This window comes from Chiloscyllium plagiosum, unplaced genomic scaffold, assembly GCF_037043375.1.
Source record: "Chiloscyllium plagiosum isolate Xiang-an unplaced genomic scaffold, Cpla_swu_hap1 HiC_scaffold_32, whole genome shotgun sequence".
Classification (NCBI taxonomy): Eukaryota; Metazoa; Chordata; class Chondrichthyes; order Orectolobiformes; family Hemiscylliidae; genus Chiloscyllium; species Chiloscyllium plagiosum.
In genome coordinates, this window is record NW_028270170.1 from 11,804,730 (window position 1) to 11,831,193 (window position 26,464).

At 41.0% G+C, this 26,464-nt stretch overlaps 1 protein-coding gene across 3 annotated transcripts in view; it reads left to right on the forward strand.

The window, feature by feature from the left end:
• Window positions 1–26,247, forward strand: part of tbkbp1 (TBK1 binding protein 1) — a 145,144-nt gene extending 118,897 nt beyond the window's left edge. For all 3 annotated transcript variants that reach the window (XM_043674871.2, XM_043674869.2, XM_043674872.2), the window contains 3 exons: window positions 6,237–6,355; window positions 11,705–12,129; window positions 17,453–26,247. In XM_043674871.2, coding sequence (XP_043530806.1) covers window positions 6,237–6,355; window positions 11,705–12,129; window positions 17,453–17,581 — 673 coding nt within the window. In that variant the 3' untranslated portion in view covers window positions 17,582–26,247. The remainder of the gene's footprint in view (window positions 1–6,236; window positions 6,356–11,704; window positions 12,130–17,452) is intronic.
• Window positions 26,248–26,464: the final 217 nt, after the last annotated feature.

A 26,464-nucleotide genomic window follows, 5' to 3' on the forward strand; every position in this document is an offset into this window, starting at 1 on the left:
AACTCCAATGAGTACAAACCTAACCTTTTCAATCTCTCCTTATAAGAAAATTCCTCCATCCCTGTGATTGACTAGGGAACCTTCTCTTTTATGCCTCCAGTGCCAGTTTATGTTTCCTTATATAAGGGGACCAAAACAGTGCACACATTCTAATTGTGGTCTGACTAATGTCTTGTATAGTTTTAGCAAGATTTTGCTATTTTTATACTCCATTGCCTTTGAATAAAAAGACCAGCATTTCAATTGCCTTCCCTATTACCTGTTGAACTTCCACACTAGTTTTTTGAAGACCTGCAAATTCCACTGTACTGCAACTTTTTGCAGTCTTTCACCATTAAAGTAATATTCAGCATCTCTACTGGTCCTGCCAAAGTATATAACCTAACGTGTTCTGATATTATATTCCATCTGCTGAGTTTTGTCCACTCAACCTGTCTATAGTTGGGAGGTCATGTTACGGCTGTACAGGTCACTGGTAGGCCACCTTTGGAATATTGTGTGCAATTCTGGACTCCCTCCTAATATGACACTTGAAAGGGTTCAGATTTACAAGGATGTTGCCAGGTTGGAGGATTTGAGCTATAGGAAGAGGTTGAATAGGCTGTGGTTCTTTTCCCTGGAGTATCGAAGACTGAGGGGTGCCCTTATAGAGGTTTATAAAATCATGGATAGGATAAATAGACAAGATCTTTTCCTGGGGTGAGGAACTCCATAATTATAGGGCATAGATTTAGGGTGAGAGGGGAAAAATTTAAAAGAGTCCTAAAGGGCAACTTTTTCATGCAGAGAGTGGTGCGTGTATACAATGAGCTGCCAGAGGAAGTGGTGGAGGCTGGTACAATTATAACATTTAAAAGCATCTGGATGGGTATATGAGTAGGAAGAGTTTAGTGGGATATGGGCCAAGTACTGGCAAATGGGACTAGATTGGGTTGGGATATCTGGTCAGCATGGATGAGTTGGACCAAAGGGTCTATTTCCATGCTATACATCTCTATGACTCTATGACTGTATATCTCTCTGTAGACTCAACACTACTTGCCTCTATTCCATTTTAGTGTCATCTGCAAGCTTGGCACTAATACATTCACTTTGTCATGCACGTCATTAATATACTGCAAATAAATGGGTGGCACAGTGGCTCAGTGGTTAGTACGGCTGCCTCACAGCGCCAGGGTCCCAGGTTTGACTGCAGCCTCGGGCGACTGTCTATGCGGAGTTTGCACCTTCTCCCCTCAGAATGTCGATTCTCCTGCTCCTCAATTATGGCCTGACCGACTGTGTTTTCTAGCTCCACACTCTAGACCCATTCTCCCCGTGTTTTCACAGGTTTCCTTCCACTGTCCAAAAATGTGCAGGTTAGATTGACTGGCTATGCTAAGTTGCTCATAGTGTCCAGGGGTGTGCAGGCTAGGTGAAAATGCAGGGTGTCAGGGTAAGGGTATGGGGGTGGGTCTGGGTGGGCTGCTCTTCAGAGGGTCGCATGGGCTTGATGGGCTGAATGGCCTGCTTCTGTACTGTAGGGATTCTATGATTCTCTGAATTGTGGCCCCAGCTGTAATTCCTGTGGCATTCCACTAGTTATGGAGTGTACTCAAACCATCGACCAAATGATCATAGGCTGTGGGAGTAGAAAAAGGCCTTTTAGCTCATTGAAAATGCCATTCAATGAGATCATGCCTGGTCTGAAAACCTTCAACTCCACTTAAACTTCAATCTCTTGACAGGAGGATGTCACAGCTGAGTTTAAATCATTTGTTCCTCCCACGTACCAAGGTAATTTCACGAAGGAGGGAATGGGTTCAAATCCTGCTACAACAATTCAATGCAATTAATAAAAATCTAGAATTGAAAACTAGTCTCAGTAACGGTGACTGTAAAACGACCATCAATTGGCAGAAAAATCCATCTGCTTTGCTGTTATCCTTTACGGAAGAAAATGTGCCATGGTTTACATCTGCCTTCAGACTCAGAGGTGCGGTTGATTCCTAATTGCTTTCAGAAATACTCCAGCAAACCACTCAGCTCAAGTGAAATTAGGGATGGGCAACAAGTGCTGGCTTTGCCATGCCATGCAAAAATAAAGAAAGAAAGATCTCCCAGATGAAGTCACTCAATGACAGTCCAGAACGGAAATGCTGTTTCGTGTTCACCTCCCACTCAGGGTTCCACTGATGTTTTGTAGCACTCCCTCCAGTAATCTGAGATAATGTAGCACAGGCTTCTGACTGAAGTTGTGAAATTCTGGCACCTTATTATTGAAGTACAAGTCTTTACCAAAATGGTGACCCTTCTGCCTTTTGAGTTGGATGGTTATGGTTTTGTACTCCAGGCATTGCTCCAACATCTAGGCTGTTACTACCAGTCCAGTAAGAAGGGAGAGCTGCACAGTCAGATGGCATGTTCAACTGAAGGCTCCGTCTGCCCTCTCAGGTAGGCGTAAAAGATCTCCTGACATTACTTCAAAAAGTGCAGGTTAGTTCTCCCTTGTATCCCGGCTGACATTTATCCCTCAACCAATGTCACCAAAACAGATTATCTGTTTGTTATCAGGTTTGTGGGACTTGCTATTCGCACGTTGATCGCTATGTTTCCTGAAGTGTGACCATGACCGCATTTCAAAAGTGCTTCATTGGTTATAAAATGCTTTGGGACATTGTGAGGTCATGAAAGGTGTTACACAGATGAATATTCTTTATTGACGAAGTAATTACATTTTATTGACAAAGTTCCACTACTTTTATCAGAGCAGCATTATCAGATGTGAGGCTGAACCTTGGTATTTTTTGGCTATCAGTTTCACCAAATACAGTTGCCTCCTCCTTCATAATTTTCATCACCCTTGCCCCCCCCCCCACCCCACTCCACCCTTCAGCTCCCCACCCCTAACCCCAGCCCCCATAGAATGATTCCTGAATCTTTTTCACACGGCAGCAACCCCCTGCCCTTGACCAATCAACTCCCCCTACCCAACCACCCATTCGCATAGTTTCTCTGGATGGATCCAATGGACTGATCCTGACCAACCCTTTGGGTGATCCAACCAGACAGCCCTGGTTGAGAATTGACCTGATGCCTGAGTGATGGCTACCCCCGCCACTCCCTGGACTGTCCGCTATGGTTCCACTAGACTGCCCTTGCCCCATTCCCTGGACTGCAGAGGTGCAGCTCTTGATTGGATTTATGGCCGTGGCTAAACCTCGGGACTCTTATCAGAGGCTGCTCATGACTAGCGGAATGACTGTGAGTGCACCCGTGGATATCAGTGGGGGCTACTCCCCTAAGACTTTGAGATATGTCTGCCCCGAGTGCATGTGCTATTGGTCCATAGGACAGGTGTGAGGTTGGCATGCAACAAGATATATACCCGCTAAACTGAGGCCTGCAAAGCTGCCTGTTTGTGTGGGTGTGCTAATTGGCACAGTGTGGCGTGGCAAGGCTGAGCAAGGCTGTGAGCATGCAAGTCAGATCCAAATTAGGCAAATGTTACGAGCAAGGAAGGTGCCCTGAGATGCAACTTGGTCCAATCTGTGATCTGGGTGTCTGACCTGACACACAAAGTTCTTGCAGCAGGCTTTCAGTGTCAGTTGTGGATTCACCCTATATTGTAGTTTGCTGCTTCCTAAGCCTCCTGCAAGTGGATCACAAAGGTGCCATGTGATTCTTAAGGGTTTGGCAATTTATCAGATGCTAATCTCTATGGATGAGAGTTATGTATATTTGGTGCCCACGATTGTGTCTGGGATGCTGTTGCATGGACCAAAATGAGGCTCCTCTCAGGGTAAGCTTTACCCACTCTGACATCCACATGGAGAATTCTCAGCGACTAGTTTGCTTGTAGCAGGTGCAAGGAAAGGCAGCTGCATATTAATAAGACAAAATTTGCAGTTAATGAGGTCATTTTTCATTGACGATATGTCAATTCCCAGCATGAATTTTGCCTTAGCACCTGGAATTTAGTTTAAAAATGCAGCAATTGCTCCCAAAATTTAGATGGTTGGAGTTGTTGTGCAATTTTTTGATTTTTGTTTTATTCATTCACAGGATGTGGGCACCATTGCTAAACCAGTATTTATTACCCATTCACATTGCCCAGAGGGCAGTTAAGAGTCAACTACATTACTGTGGGTCTGGTATCACACGTAGGTCAGACTGTATGAAGATGGCAGATTTCCTTCCCTACAGGGCAATTCTGCCATATTTCTCCCCATAACCCAGTTTTATTACTGCTTGTGTAACTATTTGTCTCAGTGATGCCAAACATACAGGATCCAATCACTGCTTTGTTTCTGCAGAGGCAGGACTTGCTGAAAAGTTCTGCGAAGCAAAATTTGCATGTTTCCACCTGAGGATTTCTACAAATTAGGCTTCAGTAGGAAAACTGTTAAATATCTTTGAGACAAAAAGCAAAATTGAAATCTGAAATAAAAATGGAAGTGCTGGAAATACTCACTGAACCTGACAATGTCTGTAGAAAGAGAGAGACAGGTCTAATATTTTTGCATCAAAATGTTTTCATCCAAACTGAAGGGAGAGAAATGAGATGGGTTTTGATGTGGTTTTTGAGTGCAGCATCACTGTCAGTATGTTATGGTCTGTGTGTTCTCTATATGTTCATCCTTGTAGCATAAACCACAAATACTGGTTGTTATTGAGATAGATATCTTGAAGTTTATTAACTAATTACACAGTTGAAATCTCATACACAGTCTAGGTTTGATACTTACTGACTATGTATTAAAAGGTGCAGCAGATGCAAACAGGTTACTTTTATACTGCTGTGACATTGGACAAAAACATGGTTTGAAAAGGTTTAGAAGGATATGGGCCAAATGTAGGCAAATACATTTTTTTCCCTTATTCTTAAATTATTCAAAATGGTGTTGAATCGTGGTGATAAATAAAAGCTTTTCACTGTATTGTATTCTTACTGTAAAATACATGTGACAATAAAATCATTCATTCATTCAACGGGACTTATATAGTTTTGGAAAACTGGTTGGCATGGCTGAGTTAGGCTGAAGGGCCTGTTTCCATGCTGTATGGCTCTGATTGTACATGATCGGAGGTGAATTAGATATTTTTATACTGAATATCACATGATTAAACTGTTTTAAGGATATGCTGTCTGTCTGGTCTAGGATCTATGCTATAATACATAAGGTTATATGCTGTTGAAAGGGGAAGAGGGATAAAAAGAAGGATCTAGAATAAGGCAGAAAGTGGGAGACATCAAAAAACAAACATGTCATGAAACAAAAGACCTCGGAAGAGAGAGCTAAAGAAACACAGATTGTGTGGAAATGGCAAAGTAGAATTTTGTCTAAAACAGTACAAATAAGGCTTTCAGAATCTACCAGCCTTTCTGCAGACAGCAGTCAAGACTGACAGGTAGTTTTCATCAGTCTCATTCCCATTTGCTGACTCTTTAACTGATTAAATGGCAGCCACTTTATCTGAGCATATTTATTCGCAATTCTCTTTCCTTTCCCTAAATCATTAGCTCTTTGACGTTGAGGGAAAGACTTCCATTCATATAGAATCTTTCATGGGCACTGGACATCCCAAAGCTTGTTGCTGCCAATGAAATACTTTTGAAGTTTAATGATGGTTATAATATCAGAAGGCAATTGGTTTAGCTCAGTTGGCTGGGTTATTGGTTTACAGAGCAGTGTGATGCCAGAAACATGGGTTCAATTCCCATCATTGGTTTGAGGTTACCATGAAGGACTCTCCTTCTCAACCTCTTCCCTCACCTGAGGTCTGGTGGCCCTCAGGTTAAATCATCACCAATTGCTTCTCTCTAATGAGGGAAGTCCCTATGGTCTGGTAAGATTATGGCGACACAACAACAATATAGGAAACTTGATGGTTAATTTACACTCGGTGCAGTCCCAATAGCGGCAATGCAATAATAATCAGATATTCTGGGTTTGTGGAGTTGCTTATCAGGTACATATCAGCCAGGGGAGCTCCCTCATTCTTCTTGTGGAAGGTACCATAGGATCTTTTGCAGCCAAGGTCTTGTTACATGTTTCATCCAGAACTCAGCATCTCTGAGATGACAGCACTCCATCAATAAGTCTGTCTTAACCATTGCACTTAAGTCCTGGAATGAGTCTTGAACTCCCAACTTTCCTGATTCATTAATAACTAACTGAGCCTTAACTGCAACACAGGCCTAGTCTGATCCTCAACTGACCTTCACCTGACTTTTCTTCAATTTCTTCTTTCAGGGAAAATCTGGTTCTGGCGTACACTGAGCTGGCCCAAGAACTCTGCCAGTTACGGAGTCTGACTGAGGCTCAGACTGAGATCCTGAGGAGGCTGTCTGAGGAACAACTGACTAATAACGGTGAATAGCAAATGTGCATATGGGGGAGTCACAGAAATCGATCTGCTCTGAGCTACCATTCCTCACATAATCACTAGCTAGGAACCATTTATTGCTTTAACATGCGTTCTTCATGCCAGTGGTCTCCAACACCTATAAACTGATTCTCATTGTGTCATAAGGACCACTCAGAATCTAACCAAACAAACTTCATCCTGCAATCATAACAGTGCAAGAATAGGGGGTAGAGGCGAGGGAGAAATTTCAGTTCAAACAAGTCTTTCAAATGGGAATTAGTGTGTTATCTGCAAAGGAGGGATGTGTGGGGTTACAGAGAGAAGGCGGGAGGAGTGGCATTATGTCAATTGCTCATGTGGAGAACTGATGTGGACATTATGGGCTGAATAGCCTCTTTCTGACACCCTCTCTTCCCTCCCACAACAGTGAAAGAGTTCCCCTCGTCCTCCTCTACCATCCCACCAGCATCCACATCCAGAGGAATATTAGTTGCCATTTCCAACACATCCAGTGAGATGCCAACATCAGACACATACTTCCCTGCCCTCCCTCCTTTGTCAACCTTCCACAAGGATGTTTTCCTCTGGAACAACCTGGTCCAGACCTCCCTCTATCCCAACGCTTCCCCACAGCCTCATGGCACCTTCCACAGTAATCCAGAAGGTTTAAATACCTTCCCCCCCACTTACTTCCTCCCTCCTCAGTATCCAAGGGCACAAACGTACCTTCCAGATGAAACAATGCTTTACCTGAACTTCCCACAACTTAGTCAACTGCATTCGCTGCTCACAATGTCACCTCCAATACACTGGGGAGATGAGGCGCAGACTAGGTGACTGCTTCGCAGAACACCTACATTTTGTGCACAAAAATGACCCTGCACTTCCAGATGCTTGCCATTTCAACATACCATTGCATTCCCAGGCCAACATATGTTCGGGCTTGCTTCAGTGCAGCTCAGCAAGGGCTGGAAGAACAGCATCTCATTTTCTGCATGGGATCCTTACACCTTCTGGACTTACTGTTTAGTTGGATAATCTTAGGGCTTGAGTACCTTTCCCCAAGCTTTCCCTGCCCCTACACAACAGGCCTTATCGTCTACTATCATCTACTATCACACACTACCCATTGGTAATCACTAATAATCACCATTAACACTATTCCTTCCCCCAGACTGATCTTTACCCAGCCCTTTGTCTGTCCAACTATTTTTCTCTCTCAAAACCAAAAAACAGAAAATGCTGGAAAAGCTCAACAGGTTTGGCAGCATTTGTGGAGAAAAATCAGAGTTAATGTTTCAGGTTGAGTGACCCTTCCTCAGAACTGTTATGAGAAAGGGTTAAGAGTGTGTTGCTGGCAAAGCACAGCAGGTCATGCGGTGTGCTCCTCAGATGCTGCCTGACCAGCTGTGCCTTTCTGGCAACACACTCTCAATTCTGAGCTGCAGTATCTGCAGACCTCACTGTCTCCCTGTTCTGAGGAAGGGTCAGTCGACCCGCAACGTTAACTCTGATTTCTATTCACCAATGCTGCCAGACCTGCTGAGCCTTTCTAGCAGTTTCTGTGTTTGGTCCAGTGCTGTAATTCTGTCCCAAACAGTGCTGTGGCTCTACCCGCGCCACACATCGCTCACCAGCAACTTCGCAAGACAATCAGGGCTGGACAACAAATGGCAACTGAGCCAACGACACCAACATTCCCTTGGCAGTGCAATGGAATGGCAACTTAGGTTCACAGACTCAAAGAACTGTTATGGAACAGAAGAAGGCCATTTGGCCCATCATGCCAGCTTTCACTCTATAAATGAGTATCATTTCCCAGTGCTGATTCTCTGCTATTTCCCCTTACCCTTGCATGCTATTTCTATACAAATAATCATCCAATGACCTCTTGAATGCTCAATTAAATCTGCCTCCACCACCCTTCCAGGCAGTGCATTCCATACCCTACCCACTCACTGAGTGGGTACAAGTTTTCTTGTATCATCTGTTATGGACCAGACCAGACCCTCTCAAAACATTTCAAGAAATTAGCCTGGACCCTAACCTTGCTAGTTGTTTTACGCAGGTGGAAAGTCAATACTCCCGGAGTGATGTAACTGGGCTAACCACTTAGTTTTAAGCAAAACAAAATTTATTTGCAAGATTACCGAATGAAACACAAACAAAAGAGAACAGAATATAGAATAACTGAGCCTTTCGCAAAACCTAACAGATTAACCCATCTAAATGATGCTGTTCCAAATTCCTGCAACAATCTCCATAAACACTTCTAGGCGTAAAAAGGTAAAATCAAACATTGGGTCTCACAGGAGTGGGAGGGATGGCAGAGGGATTCAGCATGGAACACCTTCCTCCATGGAGTTGTTTCTTGGATCAGCAGTCTCAAACTGACCGACTGCTTTCAGTGAACAGCCAGACTGCTTAAAATAAAATCAAATCAAGTCCAAACAGAGAAAAGTTGAGTTGGGAAAATTGGTCACTCCCCTTTCATTGCACAAGTGCTTTTTTTTCTTAAACTTGAAAGCCTTTTTCTGAGGCAGTATCTGCTAGCGATAATCAAATTAGCCCTGAAACCCTTCAAACCTAGACTTTTCGGAATTGCTGCTTTGACAACCTCTCTGAAAAAATGCCAAGGACAACATAACCTTGTTAAAAAGAAGCATCATCCCACATCCTTGCTTCTTTTGCACATAGTTGAAATCAATGCCCTATTGTTCTTTTTGCTTTTACCAGCAGGAACAGCATTTCCCTATCTACTCTATCCAGCCTGCTCATGACTTTGAAAACCATCATCAACTTCCTGTTAGCCTTTTCTTTTCCAAGGACATTGTCCCACCTTCTTCAATCTATTCCCATAACAGGACTTTCTCTTCCCTGGAACCATTCTTATAAATCACTTCAGACTCTCGCCACCGTGCTCACATCTTCCCTATAGTATCACGCCCACAACTGCACACAGTACTCCAGCTGAGGTCTAACAAGTTGTATGCAAATTCAATATCACCTCCTTACTCTATGCCCTATTGGAAAAGCTATGAATAGACTGTATATTTTAATAACTGCTCTCTCCACTTGTCCTGCCACTTTCAGTGGTCTGTGCATATGTGCTCCTCTACACCTGCACCATCTTTAGAATTGTATCCCCTATTTTATATTTTCCTTTAACATTCTTCATACCAAAGTGCAACGCCTCATATTTCTCTGCATCAAACTTCATCTACAACCTACCCATACACTCCAACAGCTTGTCTATGTTCTTTTGAAGTTCCACACTGTCATCTTCAGAGTTTACAATGCTTCCAAGTTTCATGCAGACTTTGAAATTAGCCCCTGTACACCAAGATTCAGATCATTAATACATATCAGGAAAAGCAAGGGTCGTGGTACTGACTAGATTATATGACAAAGTCCCTGCACTGTCCGTTGAATCTGCATGTCAGACGCAAAAGACTTTACCACTGGGACACTCTGTATATTTGGGGAAGAGATAGATAACTTATGACATACATTCAAATGTTCCACCGAAATGTGTCCTCAAAATATACTTTAAATATCTCCTTGTTGGGGACGATTTTGTCTCTGGGTAGGATGGTGTTTGCTGAAGATAAGGTGAAGGCGAGAGCTGTGACCTTCCACAGCACAGGGTGTGGGAGATATTAGCTCTCAAGCTTCATTTGCATGGGGCTTCTCACCTCCTGCTCGAAAATGGCCAAATCCATTAAGTGCACAATGTGTAGGTGCTGGGGGTTGATGGGGGATGCTGGAGGTTGGCTAAGGAATCTTCGAGATTGATTTGAGCCAACAAAGTGGATTGAGTAAGGGATGTGCAATAGAAGCTAGGAGGGATTAGGACAAAAGCTTATGGCAAGGGGAAACCCAAGGTTTACTGATATGAGGAAAAATTAGAGAGATCGGGTTTATTCTCCTTAGAGCAGGAACAGTTAAGAGGTGTCCTTATTGAGATGTTCAAAATTATGAGCAATTTTGACAGGGTAAAGAAGGGTTTGTCAGTTAGTATGTCAGTCACAAGAGGTCACAATTTCAAGATTTCAGCAAGAGAGCTAGGAGCGAGATGAGGAGAAATGTCTTTATTCAGAGTTGTTAAGATTTGGAATGCACTGTCTGGGAGAGTGATGGAGGAAGATTCTATAGGAGGCTTCACAAGAGAGCTGGATACCTCCTTGAAAGTGTTATTGTCCTGGGTTAAGGAGATAGGGCAGAAGAATGGGACTAGCTGGCTAGCTTTTTCAGGAGCTGGTACAGACATGATGGGTTGAATGGCCTCCTTCTGTATTGTAAAATTCTATGATCCTTTGACATGATGAATAATTCCCATTTGGCATGGCTCCACAGGGGAATTCCAAGTGAGTTTTATTTTACTAGACCACCTCCAGAGCTTTGGTCTGGTGGGGGAAAATGATCATTGTTGTGCTCCTCCATTTAACCAAATGTAGCTGTCAGGTCCAGACGATAGCATCAAAGCCTGAAATGCCTATTAACCAAAGGACCCCCTTGCTGTTTCTGATGGGCATCCTTGCTGCCTTCAATTTAAAATTGTAATCAGCTGCAGCAATGTGGGAGACAAAATGGGGAGAAAGGCCCATGTTTTATTTTAACTGACTCCTCCACCCAATTTCCGCCAGCGGTTAAAAGTTCCCCTTTGTCACATGGTTCAAGTCTGAGTTTAAACATACTTGCTTTGGTTCAGTGGGAGACCCAGCACTTCTGATGGGTCATGGACCCATTCCAGAGACTTGGAGAGATATTGGGAACCTGGTGATGAAGCACCAGTCTTGTAATTGCAGAACCCCAGGTTAGTTCTGTGAGGAATAGTGGTACACATCCCACCTTGGCATCCATTGGAATTTCAATTCAACTTGTAATTCTGAGAATTGAAAGCTGATTTCAATAATGGTGACCATGAAATGATCATTGATTGTTACCCAAAAATATATTTGGATCATGAATGTCTCTTAGGGAGGAAAATCTGGCCTGGCCTACACGTGGCTCTGTATCCACAGTAATGTGGTTGACTCTTAAACTCTCTTGTCCAACGGAATAAGTGATTTAGTTCAAAGGGTTGGGCAACAGATCATCCTTGCTGATGATGCTTGCATCCTATGACAATATAAATCCTGAAAATCAATGGTTTGTTGATTCTCTTTGCTGGTTATTGAATCTTGCTGTACATCTTAAGGTTTGCCACACTTGTCTTCCCTTGCAACGGTACAAAACTACATCATGGGAGGGCTTTGGGTCATTCTGAGATTGTGCAAAGATGCTTTACAAAAGCAAGTTCTCTCTAGGGGACATTGCATCTTAAAATCTGTTGTCTTGCTTTATTTCTCAGCCCATCTCCAACCCTCTGGCCACGTGAGGCAAGTTGCATACTCCAGCTACCCCAGGAGCATGGGCCACCGTCTCCGGACCAACTTTCAAGGGCGCCGCAGTTACTCTGAAGTCAGTGGTGTGAAGGTGGAGAGCCACACAATGCCATCTCGACTGCCAGCAGATGACCAAACCTCACCAACGCACAGGCAGTACCTTGCTAATGATTACCTGAAGGTGCCTGACAGTCCAGACATTGGCCCATTCGAAAGGCAGATCGAGTCTGAAGATGAGGATTGGATGAACCATAGTCCTCCTGGCACTTTGGACAGGGGAATAAGGAGCACTTCCTCCTGTACAGCGCTCCCAATCCCAGACACTACCATGAATAGGAGTTCGACCGAGTATTCCAGATCAGAACATGCGCAGTCATGGCCTTCTATCAATGTAGGTCTGCAGTTTTACTGACCCCAATTGACTCTTTTCTGTTTCAAAAATATATTTTATTCGTACAAAATATCTTCATATATACATTATCACAAATGCACTTCAGTTCTGTACAGTAGCATATCAAGAAAACAAACAAACATTGGAGTTTAACACTATCCAACAAACAAACCAATGGCATCTCTTACTTGAATCATGTGTTTGAGGCACCAGGAAGATCCCGATTGACACCAATGGAATCTTGTGCAATTTTTTGCTGGATTTCCATTATCGAGCAACATTAGTCTGTGTTTCAGTTCAGATTAAGATTGTGCAGGTGTTTAAAAGATGTTTCTTTTTTTATTATTGATGGAAGCAGAAAGGATTAATAAAGCATCTAATAAAACTTGCAAAATTTGGGAAGGAGAGTAAATAGTGAAAAACTGGCTCCTTTCACTTGTAAATTTGATAACAAGGGAATAAAGAGCAGTGATTATCCACTGGGCTAACCAACAGGAGAGTTAGGAAATGGAAAGGCACCATTTCTTCTTAGCTGTGCTGATTTTCTGTGTATCATCCACCCAAAATAAGTACAAGCCATGAGGTAGATTGTAGGATTTTTAGTTCAAGTTGCCTTCAGCACAAATCAGCTTTCCACAAATCCTTGCTCTGATTTCTAGGAAGAAAATAACAAACAGACTGATCCAGCCACAAAACCCACATTGTTGAGGGTGAATTATTCACAACAGTGAATTTGCATTGCTATGCTCATATAAAAAAAGTAGAATAGAACAAAACATTATGGATGCTGGAGATCTGAAACAAAAACAGAAATTGCTGAAGAAATTCAGCAGGTTTGGCAGCATCTGTGGGAAAAGAAACAGAATTAACATTTCGAGTCCAGTGACTCTTCATCTGACCTGTTAGCAGCTGGGAAAAAATGGTATCTATACTGAAGCTAGTGCAGTGAGAGGGGGGATGAGGAGAGGTGAGTGGATAGGTGGAGACAGAGCCAGAGACAGAGAGAGAGAGAGAAATTAGATTAGATTACTTACAGTGTGGAAACAGGCCCTTCGGCCCAACAAGTCCACACCGCCCCGCCGAAGCGTAACCCACCCATTCCCCTACGTTTACCCCTTTACCTAACACTACGGGGAATTTAGCGTGGCCAATTCACCTGACCTGCACATCTTTGGACTGTGGGAGGAAACCGGAGCACCCGGAGGAAACCCACGCAGACACGGGGAGAATGTGCAAACTCCACACAGTCAGTCGCCTGTGGCTAAATGAAAGGGGTGGCTAAACAAAGAGATAATGGACACCAGACCAGGACAGAAGAAAAGCAGAATAAGATAGAATAGGAGCTAAGAGTGAGAAAGTGGGTTAGCTGTGATGAATGCAACATGTGATAATGAGCCTAGGAGTTCATGGGAATGGGTGACCGTGCTAAAAGCAACCCACATTATAACAGGGGTGGGGATGGGAGTGGGTGAGAAACATGGACAGGTGGATTCAGGCTGTACAGTTATCGAACTTGATGATGAGTCCTAGAGGCTAAAAAGTCCCCAAGCAGAAAATGAGATGTTGTTCTTTGAGCTTGCGCTGAGGCTCCCTGGAACTCTGCAGCACACCTGCGACAGAAATGTTGGTGTAAGAACACGGTGTTGTGGGGAATGGCAAGTAACTGGAAGGTCAGGGTTATTTTTGAGGACAAAGAGTAAGCATCCTAAAAAAGTAGTTCCATCATCATTTTGATTTAGCCCCCTCTGACTCTCCCTCACCTTAATGGGCTTTGTAAGTTAGTCAATTGGAAAACCGCAAGTGATTTACTGGCAGTGGTTAATATTTGGTGATTTGGTGATGGGGAAACAAACTATTCAGTTTTGTGTGAGAGCACTAGAAAAAGAAAAGTAGGTTGCTTCTTTGAGTGCCAGGACATCAATAACTATACTTTAGAAAGCTTTTTGAGTTTTTAAAAGGCTCACTTAGAAGCTGACCACAGTGTTTCAAACTAACTTGAAAATTCTCTATATGTTCTAAAAAGCCATTTCCATTCATTTAAAATTTGATTATTCACAGTGGGAGATTGACACTTGGATTAGAAAAGAAGTTCTATTTTAATGATTAATTTTCAGCAGTATTAATCAAACTGCACCTAATACCAAGTTACCGTTCCTAAATAAATATAGTACATTTTTATGAATAAAAAATACTTCTGAAAATGTCTCATTATTTTAATTTGCAGATGTATTTTAATAAAACGTGAAAGAAAGTCTTCAAACAGTAAACTTGATTCTGCAATATTTTATCAGAAGGAATATTTGAAGCAGAAGCAATAACTTTATGCAAAGGATTTATTTAAGCAGCGTCAGACTGAGCTGGTTTTTTTGAAAGGTGTTTTATCTAACAGATAGGAGGCAGTAATGGGTCATTTTCTGTTGGCAAGTTGTAACTTGTGGAGTGCCAAAGGAATCAGGGCTGGAGCCTCAACTATTTACAATATATATTCCTCAGTTCAATAAAGGGCCCCAGTGTATGGCTGCTAAATTTGCTGATGACAGAAAGATCTGTAAGAAAATAAACTATGAAGCGGACATAATGAGGATGCAAAGGAATGTAGACAGGAGTAAGGGAGTCAGCAAACATTAACAGATAGAATATGCTGTGGGAAATTGTGAACTTGTTAACTTTGGAAGGAAGAATTGATAAATAATATACCGTTCCAATGGAGAGAGAACTTTGGGGTATGGAGATGTCTGGGTGTCCTGGTGCATCAATTACATAAACCTAGCATGCAGATACAAATAATGAGAGAGACAAATAGAGTTTTATTGATTTTTGCAAGTGAAATTAAATATAAAAATAATGACATTTTGCTACAGTTGTACAGAGTACTCCACATTTGGAGCACAGGGTATGGTTTTAGTTATAACCAGCTCAGAAAAGGTTACATAGCACCAAGCAGGGGCTCTTATCTTCCAAGGAGAGGTTAAACAGGCTGGACTTTGCTCCATTGGAGTATAGAAAAATAAAGCGATTTTATTGAATCATATAAGATCCCAATGGGGCTTGACCAAGTAGATACTACAAGGAAGTTGTGGAGGACACTAAAGTAGGGGCTGCAATTTAAAAATAAGGGGCCTTCCATTTAAGAAGGAGTTAAGGAGAATTATTTTTCTCAGAGGATCATGATTCTTGGAACTCTTATTCCGAGAGAGCAGTGGAGATGAAGTAATTAAATATTTTTAAGGCAGCGGTAGATAGATTCATGACTAACATGGGAGTCAAAGGTTATTGGGAGTAGGCAGGAATGTGAAGTTGAGGTGACAATTGGCTCAACATGATCTTATTGAATGGTGGAGCAGGCTTGAGGTATTGAATAGCCCATTTCTGCTTCTAGTTTGCATTTTTGTGGATTTGAAAATTGGAAAAATTTGATTTAATTATTCTTGACACGTACCTAGGTACAGTGAAAAGTTTTGTTTTGCATCTAGTACAGGCAGAGCATACTATACAAAGTGCCTTAGGGTCATGGAACAAAGCGAATGGGCTGTGTGACCTATGATTTGAGGGCTGCTCCTCTTACAGATAGGAATTGACAACTACACTCACAGAGACCCATGAGTACAAGTGGACAGGGAAATTGGATTGTCAGACTTTTGCAATAATGGGTGCTATTCTGATATCGAGGGAAAGGAATATTGTTAGGGAAAGGTGGGAGAAGTTTTATCAATGTTTAGAAATTGCCGTGGTTTGAAGTGGCAAAAATTGAGTGCATAGATGTTCAAATTGGGTCTTTGATTATTTCATTGTAGAACTAAATTGTTACCTATGTTTGCCTTCTTTGCCATCTTGTTTCGTCTCATATTTTATTTTTCTAATTATGGAGATCTATGTTGAGGTAAGATGTAATGAATCCCAATTGCATCCCACTTAAATCTTTCATCAGCATAAGGTTAGATGCTAAGGATAGGTAACCTACTTTTCCATGGATGTAACTGATACATAGTTCCGATAGGATCACAGGATCAGAAGGAGTAGCCTGCTTAAGGTGCCAAGGGCAATGTTAAAAATCTATCTTAGATTAATAAGAATTGTACATACCAGGATTCAAACTGTTGATTTCTCCCCTTACCCTATAGCCTGGTTGTACACCATGTGTTTTTGTTTGATTTGCTCATGTGATGTGTCAGCATTTCCTACCTAATTCACCAGAAATCAGTTAAGAGTCAGTCACATTGCTGTGGGTCACAGAAGTATAGCTGAGTTCCATCCCTAAAGGGCATGAGTGAACCAGGTGAGTGTTTACAATAATAGGCAGTTGTTACATAGTTGCCAACTTTTTTAAATTCCAGATTTTTAAAAAGTGGATCTGCTGTGGTGGTATTTGAAACTATGTCACTACAACATTAGACTGTGATGATGAATTGCCAGTGTGGTGGCATTATCACTGCACTACTTCCTCTCCATAGAGTCACCCATGATGCCATCACCCCAAACCCTGATCTGGAAATGATCACTGTCTTTGAAATGTTGGAAGTCATACCATCTGGAGCACTGGAACAATGAGTGTTATTCAGTGCAAATATTTAATCATGAATAATTGTTATAATTGTCACAAAGCAAGTCTCTTTTTTTCTGAAAGCTATTCCTTGGCTCAAGGAGACTCTGTCCTTGATTTTTTTCAGAGGGGCAATAAACTGGGCTGGGCTCCGATCAGTCTGGTTTGGCGCAGAAATGAAAAGGATTTTGAGAGGCCTTTTGTTTATATGTAAACAGATGAGACTTCAGGCCAAAGTGGTCATGCTTTAGAAGTGACCTGTATGATGAAAGGAGAGTGGCCAGCTCTCTAACTGACCTGAGCTAGCAGTTTTAGTTCAATCTTGAACTGGAAAGTTCAACAGGGAGCTGTGTGAAAACTCTCTCTCTTTTCTGCCCTTCAACTTCAAGCGTGTGTTCCATTTATACTGGTTTTTAAAGGGTCTTTGTTTATTGGGACTGTTGTGTATATTTGGAACAGCATAATTAAGTCTAGTTGGATAGGCTGAGTTCTGTAGGGGTTCTTTATTCTAGTCTTTGTGTTTCATTGTGTAACTTTGTGATAAATCTTTCTCTGTTTTAAAATCTAGTTGTCAACCTAACTATCTTACTCTGGGTAATTTTTACTGTACAGTTACCAAAGCAAATTGCAAAGTTATGGTCTGGGGTTGCCTGCTTAAGAATTTTTTGAGTGGTTTGGCTTGGTCCATAACATAATTGATATCAAGGCAGTAGATCTGTCAATAAACATTTCACACAGTGAACATTTTATGATTGACTTTTTTGTTCCTTACTCCATGCTCAGCTTTGGATGGAAACGGGAGACTCGGACATCAGGAGCTGCCCACTGTGCCATTTAGCCTTTCCCCTCAACTACCCAGATGATGCCCTCATAAAACACATTGATACTCACTTGGAAAACAGCAAGATCTGATAGCACTGCTCCTCACTGAGTCGTGGAAGGATTGAAGAAAATGAAGAAGCAAAAGATGGTCTTGAAAAACTGATACAAGAGAGCAAATATTGCAGAACCAAAAAGGAAGCAAATGTTCCACTTGCTAATCTAATTTTACTTTCTGTTGGGGTTGGAGGGAGATGACTATGTGTCTTGAATGAACCTAAGAAAGAGATAGAAATGCTACTTTGAAGGCTGCTCCACATTTGAAGAATAAAGATAAACATTTTTGATCAGTTGCCATCAAACATGACAAATGATATGTCTTCCAGTGAAATCAGTTTACTTCCAAAAGCAGAATACTTGAAGCTTGTTCAATGTGAAGCAGGATATGCTGGAACCAGTAGCTGGAGAATGAAGTTGTCCCATTGCAAAATGAAAAGGGGCAACCGAAAGGTTAGGTCTCGATGTTAAGTTAGGAAGCCTATCGCTTAACGGCGAAGATTGAACTGGTGTAGTTCATTATTGGGATAGGTTTCCTGTGATACTTACACAGTTGGCTTCTAGTTATTGAGGTTTAACAAAAATATGATTTATAGTTGAGGAATGGGGAGTTGCAGAACATCTCATAGATTGACATTGGGAAAATGCAGTCCATAACCTGAAGGACAAGTGCATCAACATCACAAATTGTCCTTCTTTATTGTCCTCCCCATTGATTCCAGGTTGGAAATTCTATTTATGGTATTGAACACCTTGGTGAACCACAGTAGGAAATAAAACAAATTGAACTTATTAATATTGACTATACACATGGTTCAAAGTTATGTAACATTGTCACATGCATGTCTCTTATTCACATTTCTTGACATCTGACGCCATACACCGAAGCTGTTACAGGCCAGCGTAAATTCAATCTCTATCTGTAACAGAATAAAAGAAATACTTGCATTTATATAGCACCTTTCATGCCTACAGGACTCTCCAAAGCCAATGAGGTACTTTTGAACTGGAGTCATTGTTGTAAGGTAAGAAATACAACAGCCAATTTGCATACAGCAAGCTTCCACAAACAGCAGTGCAATAATAAACAGATAATTGCTTTTTTGATTGAAAACAACAAATGCTGTAGATCACAGTGGGTCAGGCAGCATCCATGGAGAGAGAGCAATCTAACGTTTCACGTTTAGGTGACTCTTCATCAGAGCCAAATTGCTTTTTTAATATTGATTGATGTGTCAATATTGACCAGAATACTTAGGATAACTCTCTTGTTCATCTTTAATATAATCCCACAAGACATTTTACATCTATATTTATCTGAGAACTAATGGGTTTTGGTTTTATGTCTCACCCAAAGGCAGCACCTGTGGCACTGCAGTACTCCCTTAGTGCTGGGCTAGACTGTCGGCTTAGACTTCTGTTTCATGTTTCAGGAGTAGGAACTAGAAACCTGTAATGTGAGAGTCGTACCAACTGAGCCATGAGGGAAATAGTGATGTGATTTTCCTTAACCTCACCAAGCTTGGTGGAAATTTCACTTTTCTTGTAGATTACGTTCACATGCATGCACACATACCAGTGAAAGGTTTAAATGCCAGTAGGTCGAGCAGCACACTGAGCTTTTGATAATCTAAAGATTCCAATGACTGACAACAGAATGAGAGATTAATTTAATGGAATTTCATATCTGCATGTCATGTTCAAATGTATACATAATATGAAAATCTTACAACTTCAACTTTATCCATAATAAATTGCTATGTTTGTATGTATGTTGAAAACTGCCTGGATAATCTTGTTACACTGTGCTAATGTATCCCCGCAGTGGAAACACTGAACTAGCAGTGACCGAAAGAAAATTTAATTACGGCTTGGCAGGTCTTTGAAGACAGTTTCCAATATAAATATGGCATTTACAATAGAAATATAAAATATAAGAGCAGAACCAGTAAACTTTAAATAAAATTAACCTCTGTCTGTGCATCCCTGCTTAGATGGTGCCTGAGGCAGTGAAGGGCTCTATATAAATGCAAATTATTTATTGCTTCTAGTGCATATGAGCATGTATATATCACCTCAGATTGGCACTGCACGGTGCACAGACGATGGTATTCCTGATGAGAAGATGCAAAACACAACAGGTTGAGAATTTTGACTTCCGCACTAGATTCGCCAACGTACTCCTTTGGATAACCTCGCCTGAGAATGAAATCACCAGCTGGTGGCTCTTAGGGGTGGATTCATCTCCTCAATCAACTGAGGTTACCATGAAGCATGATGACCCTCAGGTTAAACCACCACCATTCATCTCTCTCTCTCTCTCTCTAATGAGAGATGAGCTCTATGGTTCTCTGGAACTATGGCGACTTTACTTTTACTTCCAAAATTTGACGTTAAGTATTTATTGCATAATAACATAATTACATGCATAGGAACAGGAGTAGACCGTTTGACCCCTTGAGCCTGTTCTGCCATTCAATGAGATCATGGCTGATTTGTGGTCTAACTCACCTTGGCCAATAGCCCTTCTGATTCCCCGTCTACTGGGTAGCCTTAAAACTCAGACTTGACTAAAAATTTAGGATCTTGATGAAAGGTCAGCCCCTCATTTCAGGAAGGCAGAATGCTGTTAATAAAGCTAGATGTTACTGGCATTCTAGATTGGAATGTCACCCTCTTGGCTGGATGGACATAAAGTGGTGTTGATGTCAATGTGTGTGGCTCAAGCTGTTTTAATTTTCGGCAACCTAAGAAGCATGAATAGATACAGAAAGGAAAGAAAATTAGAGGGAACTCGTAAAGTCCTATTCATGTTGCTCTTTTTTTCAGTAACACAGTGAGAGAAAGTGAGTCTGACACCCAGGGAAATGCCTTTTGTATGAAAGAAGAATTGGCTGGTAGCAAGTTGCAAGACTTGAAGTCATTTCAAGCGATTCTAATGTGATCATAAAGATGAGGGCTGGTTTATGTGGTAGCAAGGTTCCTGAGATTGCATTCCAGTCAGCTCCCAGCCAACTGTTGTTCCCTATAATGTATGCAAGACTGTGAGAGGCTTTAAATTTGAACAGTTGGCTGCTTTACCAATTCTCATCTTCCGCTTCACCGCCAAATGTTGCTGTTAGGGTTTCTGTCTTCCGTGCCCCCTGGGGAATTTTACCATTCACTTTGCATCTTGCACTCTGCCAGAAATTTTGTTACTGTCCATTTTGTATCTCTTATTTCCGCTGCTTGCTTCTTAACTTCTGCTGCCAAGTGGATTGACGTCATGTAATGAGAGAAGAGACTTGATACATAAGTAGGACTGATGAGAGCCTTTCATGTGAGAGGAGAGACTAGAGAGGAGGTGCATTTGCTACACGTGGCACAGGTGTTTATGGCCTAGTAGCTGTTATTCTGACAGGTTTATCTTTGGTTCAAGTGAAATAGCATTCTAGCTTTGGCCAAAGTGATGAACTACATGTGGTGATTGTAACAAGTGAACCTCATAGAATATGAGTTCCCTGATTGGCGCTGTTAATCTGGAGTCCTGGCTGACAGATATAAACAGGAATGTCAGAGGTTCTGTTCACTCTGAGAGCTGGCTCTGAGTGAGCTGGATCAGTGTCAAGGACTCTCCCGTGTAAATAAAGGGTGACTTCACGATGGGATACAGGTCTGTGTGGAGTTATTTCACTACAAGATACCTATTCTAATTCAAACTGATATTCAGTTCCAAAATGCACAATATAGTGCAGTCCTGTAAAGTTTACAGACCAGGAATTTCCCAGGTTTATTCCTTTGTCTGTGTTATGTTAACTGAGCTCAGGTATGGTAGCTGTTGGGACTCAAAAAGTGTGGCGCCTGAAAAGGACAGTTGTTCAGGCAACATCCGAGGAGCAGGAGAGTCGATGTTTTGAACATAAGTTCTTCACCAGGAATGATGAAGAGCTTATGCTCGAAATGTTGACTCTCTTGCTCCTCAGGTGCTGCCTGACCAGCTGTGCTTTTCCAATGCCACACTATTTGACTCTGATCGCCAGCATCTCCAGTCCTCACTTTGTCCTAGCTGTTGGGACTGATCAGTTGGTCCTGGGCTGAAGTTTGGGATTCAAAAATTATATCGATATCCTGGAAATTTGACACAGGAAAGCCAACTGTTTGTGTGATACAATTCTGAACATCAGTTGGAAATTTTTTTTGTCAATTTACTCTTCCGTCACTATTTGGCTTGTGGTAGGGTTCCAGAATGATTTTTGCTACAGATGTTTTGTAGTACTCTGATGGAAGAATTGTGTTTTCAAGAAGGAGTTAGATATGTCCTTAGGACTAAAGGGATCATAGGGTATGAGAAGAAAGCAGGAACAGGGTTTTGAGTTGAATGATCAACCATAATCACACTTAATGGTGGATCAGGCTCCAAGGGGTAAGTGGCCTGCTCCTATTTTCTATGTTTCTTGCCTATGCATCAGAATGTTCTGGTTCAAATCCTGCTTCAGGGCTTGAGCATAAAAATTAAGGCTGACGTGGTGCTATTGGTGTCATCTTTCAATGAGATGTTAAGCTGAAGATGTTAAGTCTGGTGGATGCAGAAGGTCCCATGACACTGCTTTGAAGGACAGATAAGTTGCCTCTGTCAATAATTATCCCTCAATTCACTTCACATAAAAAAAACAGATTTTCTGGTCATTTACTTATAGATGTTTGTGAGAGCTTGCTGTGTGTGAATTGGCTGCACTCCTTCCTGTATTGCAGCAATTCAAAAGTATTTAATTGGCTGTAAAGTACTTTGAGACATCTGGTGGTTGTGGAAAGCTTTATATAAATGCATACCTTTCTTTGAAACTTATCATTGGTAAAATATTTAATCCCAATCCATACAATTGGAGTATTTTGGGTTCCAGAGATTCTTGTTTGCAAAGGTACACTCCAATGCAGAAATCGAAGTTTCATTCTTTTGTGTCAAATTAGTCATATTAACTCTAAATAATCTATTTGCTTGGTCTTCCGATACCAAAAGATTCAAGTTCAGTGGACGTAAATTGAAAGGACCAGCATAGCCGAACTTTAATAACTTTCCTCTGTACTTTTCATAATAAGTCTTATTTATCCTGAAATTATTATTAAGTGGGAGCTTGGAACTGACGTGCCTGGAGAGCTGATTTAATGTTTAACTGCCAGAGCATTGTTTTACATTCTGCAGTCTAAAACTGTGGAATGAATTCTTCCTTACTGTTGAAACTTTTGATTTGAATTGTGCTTCATGCGACTGTCCACTTACTATTTTTTAGGGTGATCTCCGTCCCTGCTGTTAAAACAACTTCAGTTATGATTAAAGAAAATGAATATCAAATTGAATAAAATATCCAACATGCCAAATGAGTGCCAACTTTGTACAAGTATAAGGTTTTGCCTTGAGTAATGAGGCTAGGTTTTCACCTTTTCATTGAGATGGGGAGTGAAGAAACAATTTTCAGAGACTTTCAGTCATAGTTTCATAGATGTGTTCCATATCGTTGGATGCAAAGAGGTTCGTTCATGTAGTTTGGCACTGACTACTATTGAATAAGTTGCCAATGAAAAGTCTTCTGCTCAATCAGTAGCCTTATCTTTCCTCCAAACCCTAAAAGATTAAGAATTTTTTGAAATGATTACACACAAACATGAGTAGGCCATTCACCCCTCAAGCCTGTTCTGCCATTTAATTATATCATGATTGATCTGCACTTCAACTCCATTTATTGGCAATTTCCATGGCAAGTCAAAATCTATTGACATTATTCTTAATTTCGATAACTTATTGCCTTTCTGGATGAAGGTTGTTCCAGATTTCTTTTTGTGAAAGAAACGCTTTAAACGAGCACATTTAGGCTCACATTCATCAAACATAACCTCACAAACAAAATCTTATTTTAAGATTGTGTTTCCCCAAATCCAAAAACAATGTGCATGGATGTTTTTACTTTGCGCAGGTTAAAGTTCATTTCACAGGGACAGAATCCATTATTTTTGCAGATTTTGGATTTTATAAAGATTGACTTGTAAGGCCGATTAGCTCAGTTGGATAAGTGTGGTGCTTAACAAGGACACAGGTTCAATCTGCTTACTAACTGAAACAGTTCCTGGGGCTTGCCACTTGGCATATTGTGATATCGTCACATTATTGAGCCCTGCACGAATATGAACATATTATGTGGAGGGAAGGTTTGTTTTACAGGAGTGGAGAAGAACTGGAAGCTAAGTTCATTATCATAAAAATATTTCATAAAAAGAAAAGTTTTATTGGCAATGCAGTTAGTGCCATGTTTTCACATTTTCGTAATGGACATGATGGACATATGGTAGATAATTCTGAGTTGCATTCACCTACATTCATCTACATTCCAATTTAAGTAATAATAATTGCTGGAATTCTTCAGGATATGTGGAACTCAGTCAGAAGCTAGCAATGTAGGGACTGGTTGACTGTGTCTCCAAATACGTTTTGAATATATATTATGAGAATTTTGTAAAATAGGGATGGTCTATTAGGCCCAGTAATCCTATTGACTTTAGATAAATCAGCACTATGTATCCACAATCCTATTCTGTTTCTCTCTAGAAATTGCCTTGCTCTTGAACTCATTTATACTGCCTGAATCATTGACTTTGCCTGATTTTCTAGCCTTTGGTGAAGACTTTCTGCCAGATGGTTAATTCCCAACTTCATCGTATCTGAATTTTTCAACGTCTTTAATGAAAAGTTTTAATCATCTTGAAAATGCCTCTTATTCTAACTCCTCCAATGCTGAAAGATGACAGCTCCTCAGATGTTGATCTGTCAGGAGGTCTAACATCTCAAATGTCTTAATTTATTTTCCTCAAGAGGGCTGGAAGTTACAGACTCAGGAACTGCTCAACACAGTCCAAACATCCCCGCTTCACACATTTTGTTGATTGATGACTCAGGACGATATGTGAATGAGATCGTGTTCTCCAAAAGTAGGAAAACTTTTTTTCAGTTTCTTCCTACTCAAGTTCTGTCTTCTGCTTTTTGCATATAGGAAAGAGAGAGCGAGAAAGGCCATCATTGTACAGTTTCTTTGAATGCTGCCTCCTGTCTACTGTTGGCATCATTATACTGATTGTTAAGAAGAATTTGTGTTTATTCTGGGAGGAAGACTCATCATGGTAAATGGTGCCCACAAACGAACATTGCAACATGACTCCAATGTGGAAATAATGGGGCTGTCTCTACTAATCACCTTTCAGCAGGCTAGTTTTATTCAAAGTGTAACAACGTTAGGCAGAAGTTGTAATCTCTGAAGTGAACAAGGAGCTGTACAGGACTTGGAACATTTTCCACGATATTTAAACTGATCAGCATGATTCCTGTTTGTGATGAATCTCTCCAGGAGATATTTACATGTTTCCACCAACATTTAACCAAACCATCTTAAACTGGAAATATGACGCAAATGAGGCTCACAATTGTTTTTTTTTATATTTTGTAATGAGTTGGTGAAAAGGGGAGAAAAAGTCTCTAAAAAAAGTTATAAAAAGATGACTTTGAAAGTGTTCTTTAAAGGCAACTTTGATTTGTAATGAAATGCCAAAACACACTTGTTGGGCACTGCATACAAACTGTGATATTTTTTACAATTGTGCTAATATTATTCTAAGCTAAAGACTTGACAATTCTGATGATCTTACTGTGAACTTCTTTCTCAATGCAGTGTGTGACAACTTGCTGATACCTGCTGATGGTATTATCATAATATTTTGAGGGGTTTAATTGCCAGTCTTTCAAATCCAGTCACGAGATGGATGTGAAAGGACATCATTGCAAAGTAGACAGTAGACATTAGATGTGTGCCTCCCAATGTTTATGCAAATTTGGCAACATGCATTCTGACAGTTTCTTATAGTGCATTTTATGTTGATTCACTTCATCTATACTTTATTCTTTTACAATCTGAATGAACAATTTAGCCAAAGAGATTTAGGGTTCATCTTATATCCAAGTAACTTTTTTTTTAAGTTAAGACCTGTGTGTCCTCTGTTTTATATTCTCGTGTGGTTTGACCAAGTTTAAACCTTCAGACACAGTTATTCCATTTTATCTAAATGATATTGGAACACAAACTGAAGGCTGTTAACACTCTCTGTCTTGTCAGGAGTCAACAATCACAAGAACAGAACACACATGTTGATCAATCGCTTCCTTTACTCCAACAAAAACGGGAATTGCTGGAAAATCTCAGCAAGTCCTTCAGCGTCTGTGGAGAGAAGAGTCAAGAGTGTGGTGCTGGAAAAACACAGCAGGTCAGGCTGCATCCGAGGAGCAGGAGGGTCGATGTTTTGGGCAAAAGTCCTTCAGCAGGAAGGGCTTTTCCTGATGAAGGGCTTTTGCCGTCGACTCTTCTGCGCCTCAGATGCTGCTTGACCTGCTGTGCTTTTCCAGCACCACACTCTCGACTCTAATCTCTAGCATCTGCAGAGCTCACTTTCCCCTGTCTGTGGTGAGAAGCAGAGTTAACTTTTTGAGTCTAGTGACCCTTCTTCAGAATGCTTATGTTACCTCACCTGGGTTATCTAAATATGGATGTCCCGATGTAGTCTGAATAGTTAATATCTCATTTGTTGCTGTGTGCATTCACTTGTATTTTGTAACAGGCAAATACCTGCATTTTGGATAGGCCATTGAGAGACTTGCAAATTCAAAGAATCACAGATTAAAGCTATTTAAAAAATAAATTATTGTATTTTCTTCCACACTGTTCATAACTCCAGGGCATGCCATTGTCAACGCACTATTTAAAAGTGTATTCACTCTTGTCGGAAATGCGGCAGACAGATTTATCAGTGGCATCTACAAACAGTAAATGGAGCAGCCCGCTTGATTGGCACTACATCCACAACAATCCATTCCCTCCACCACCGACGCTCAGTAACAGCAGTGTG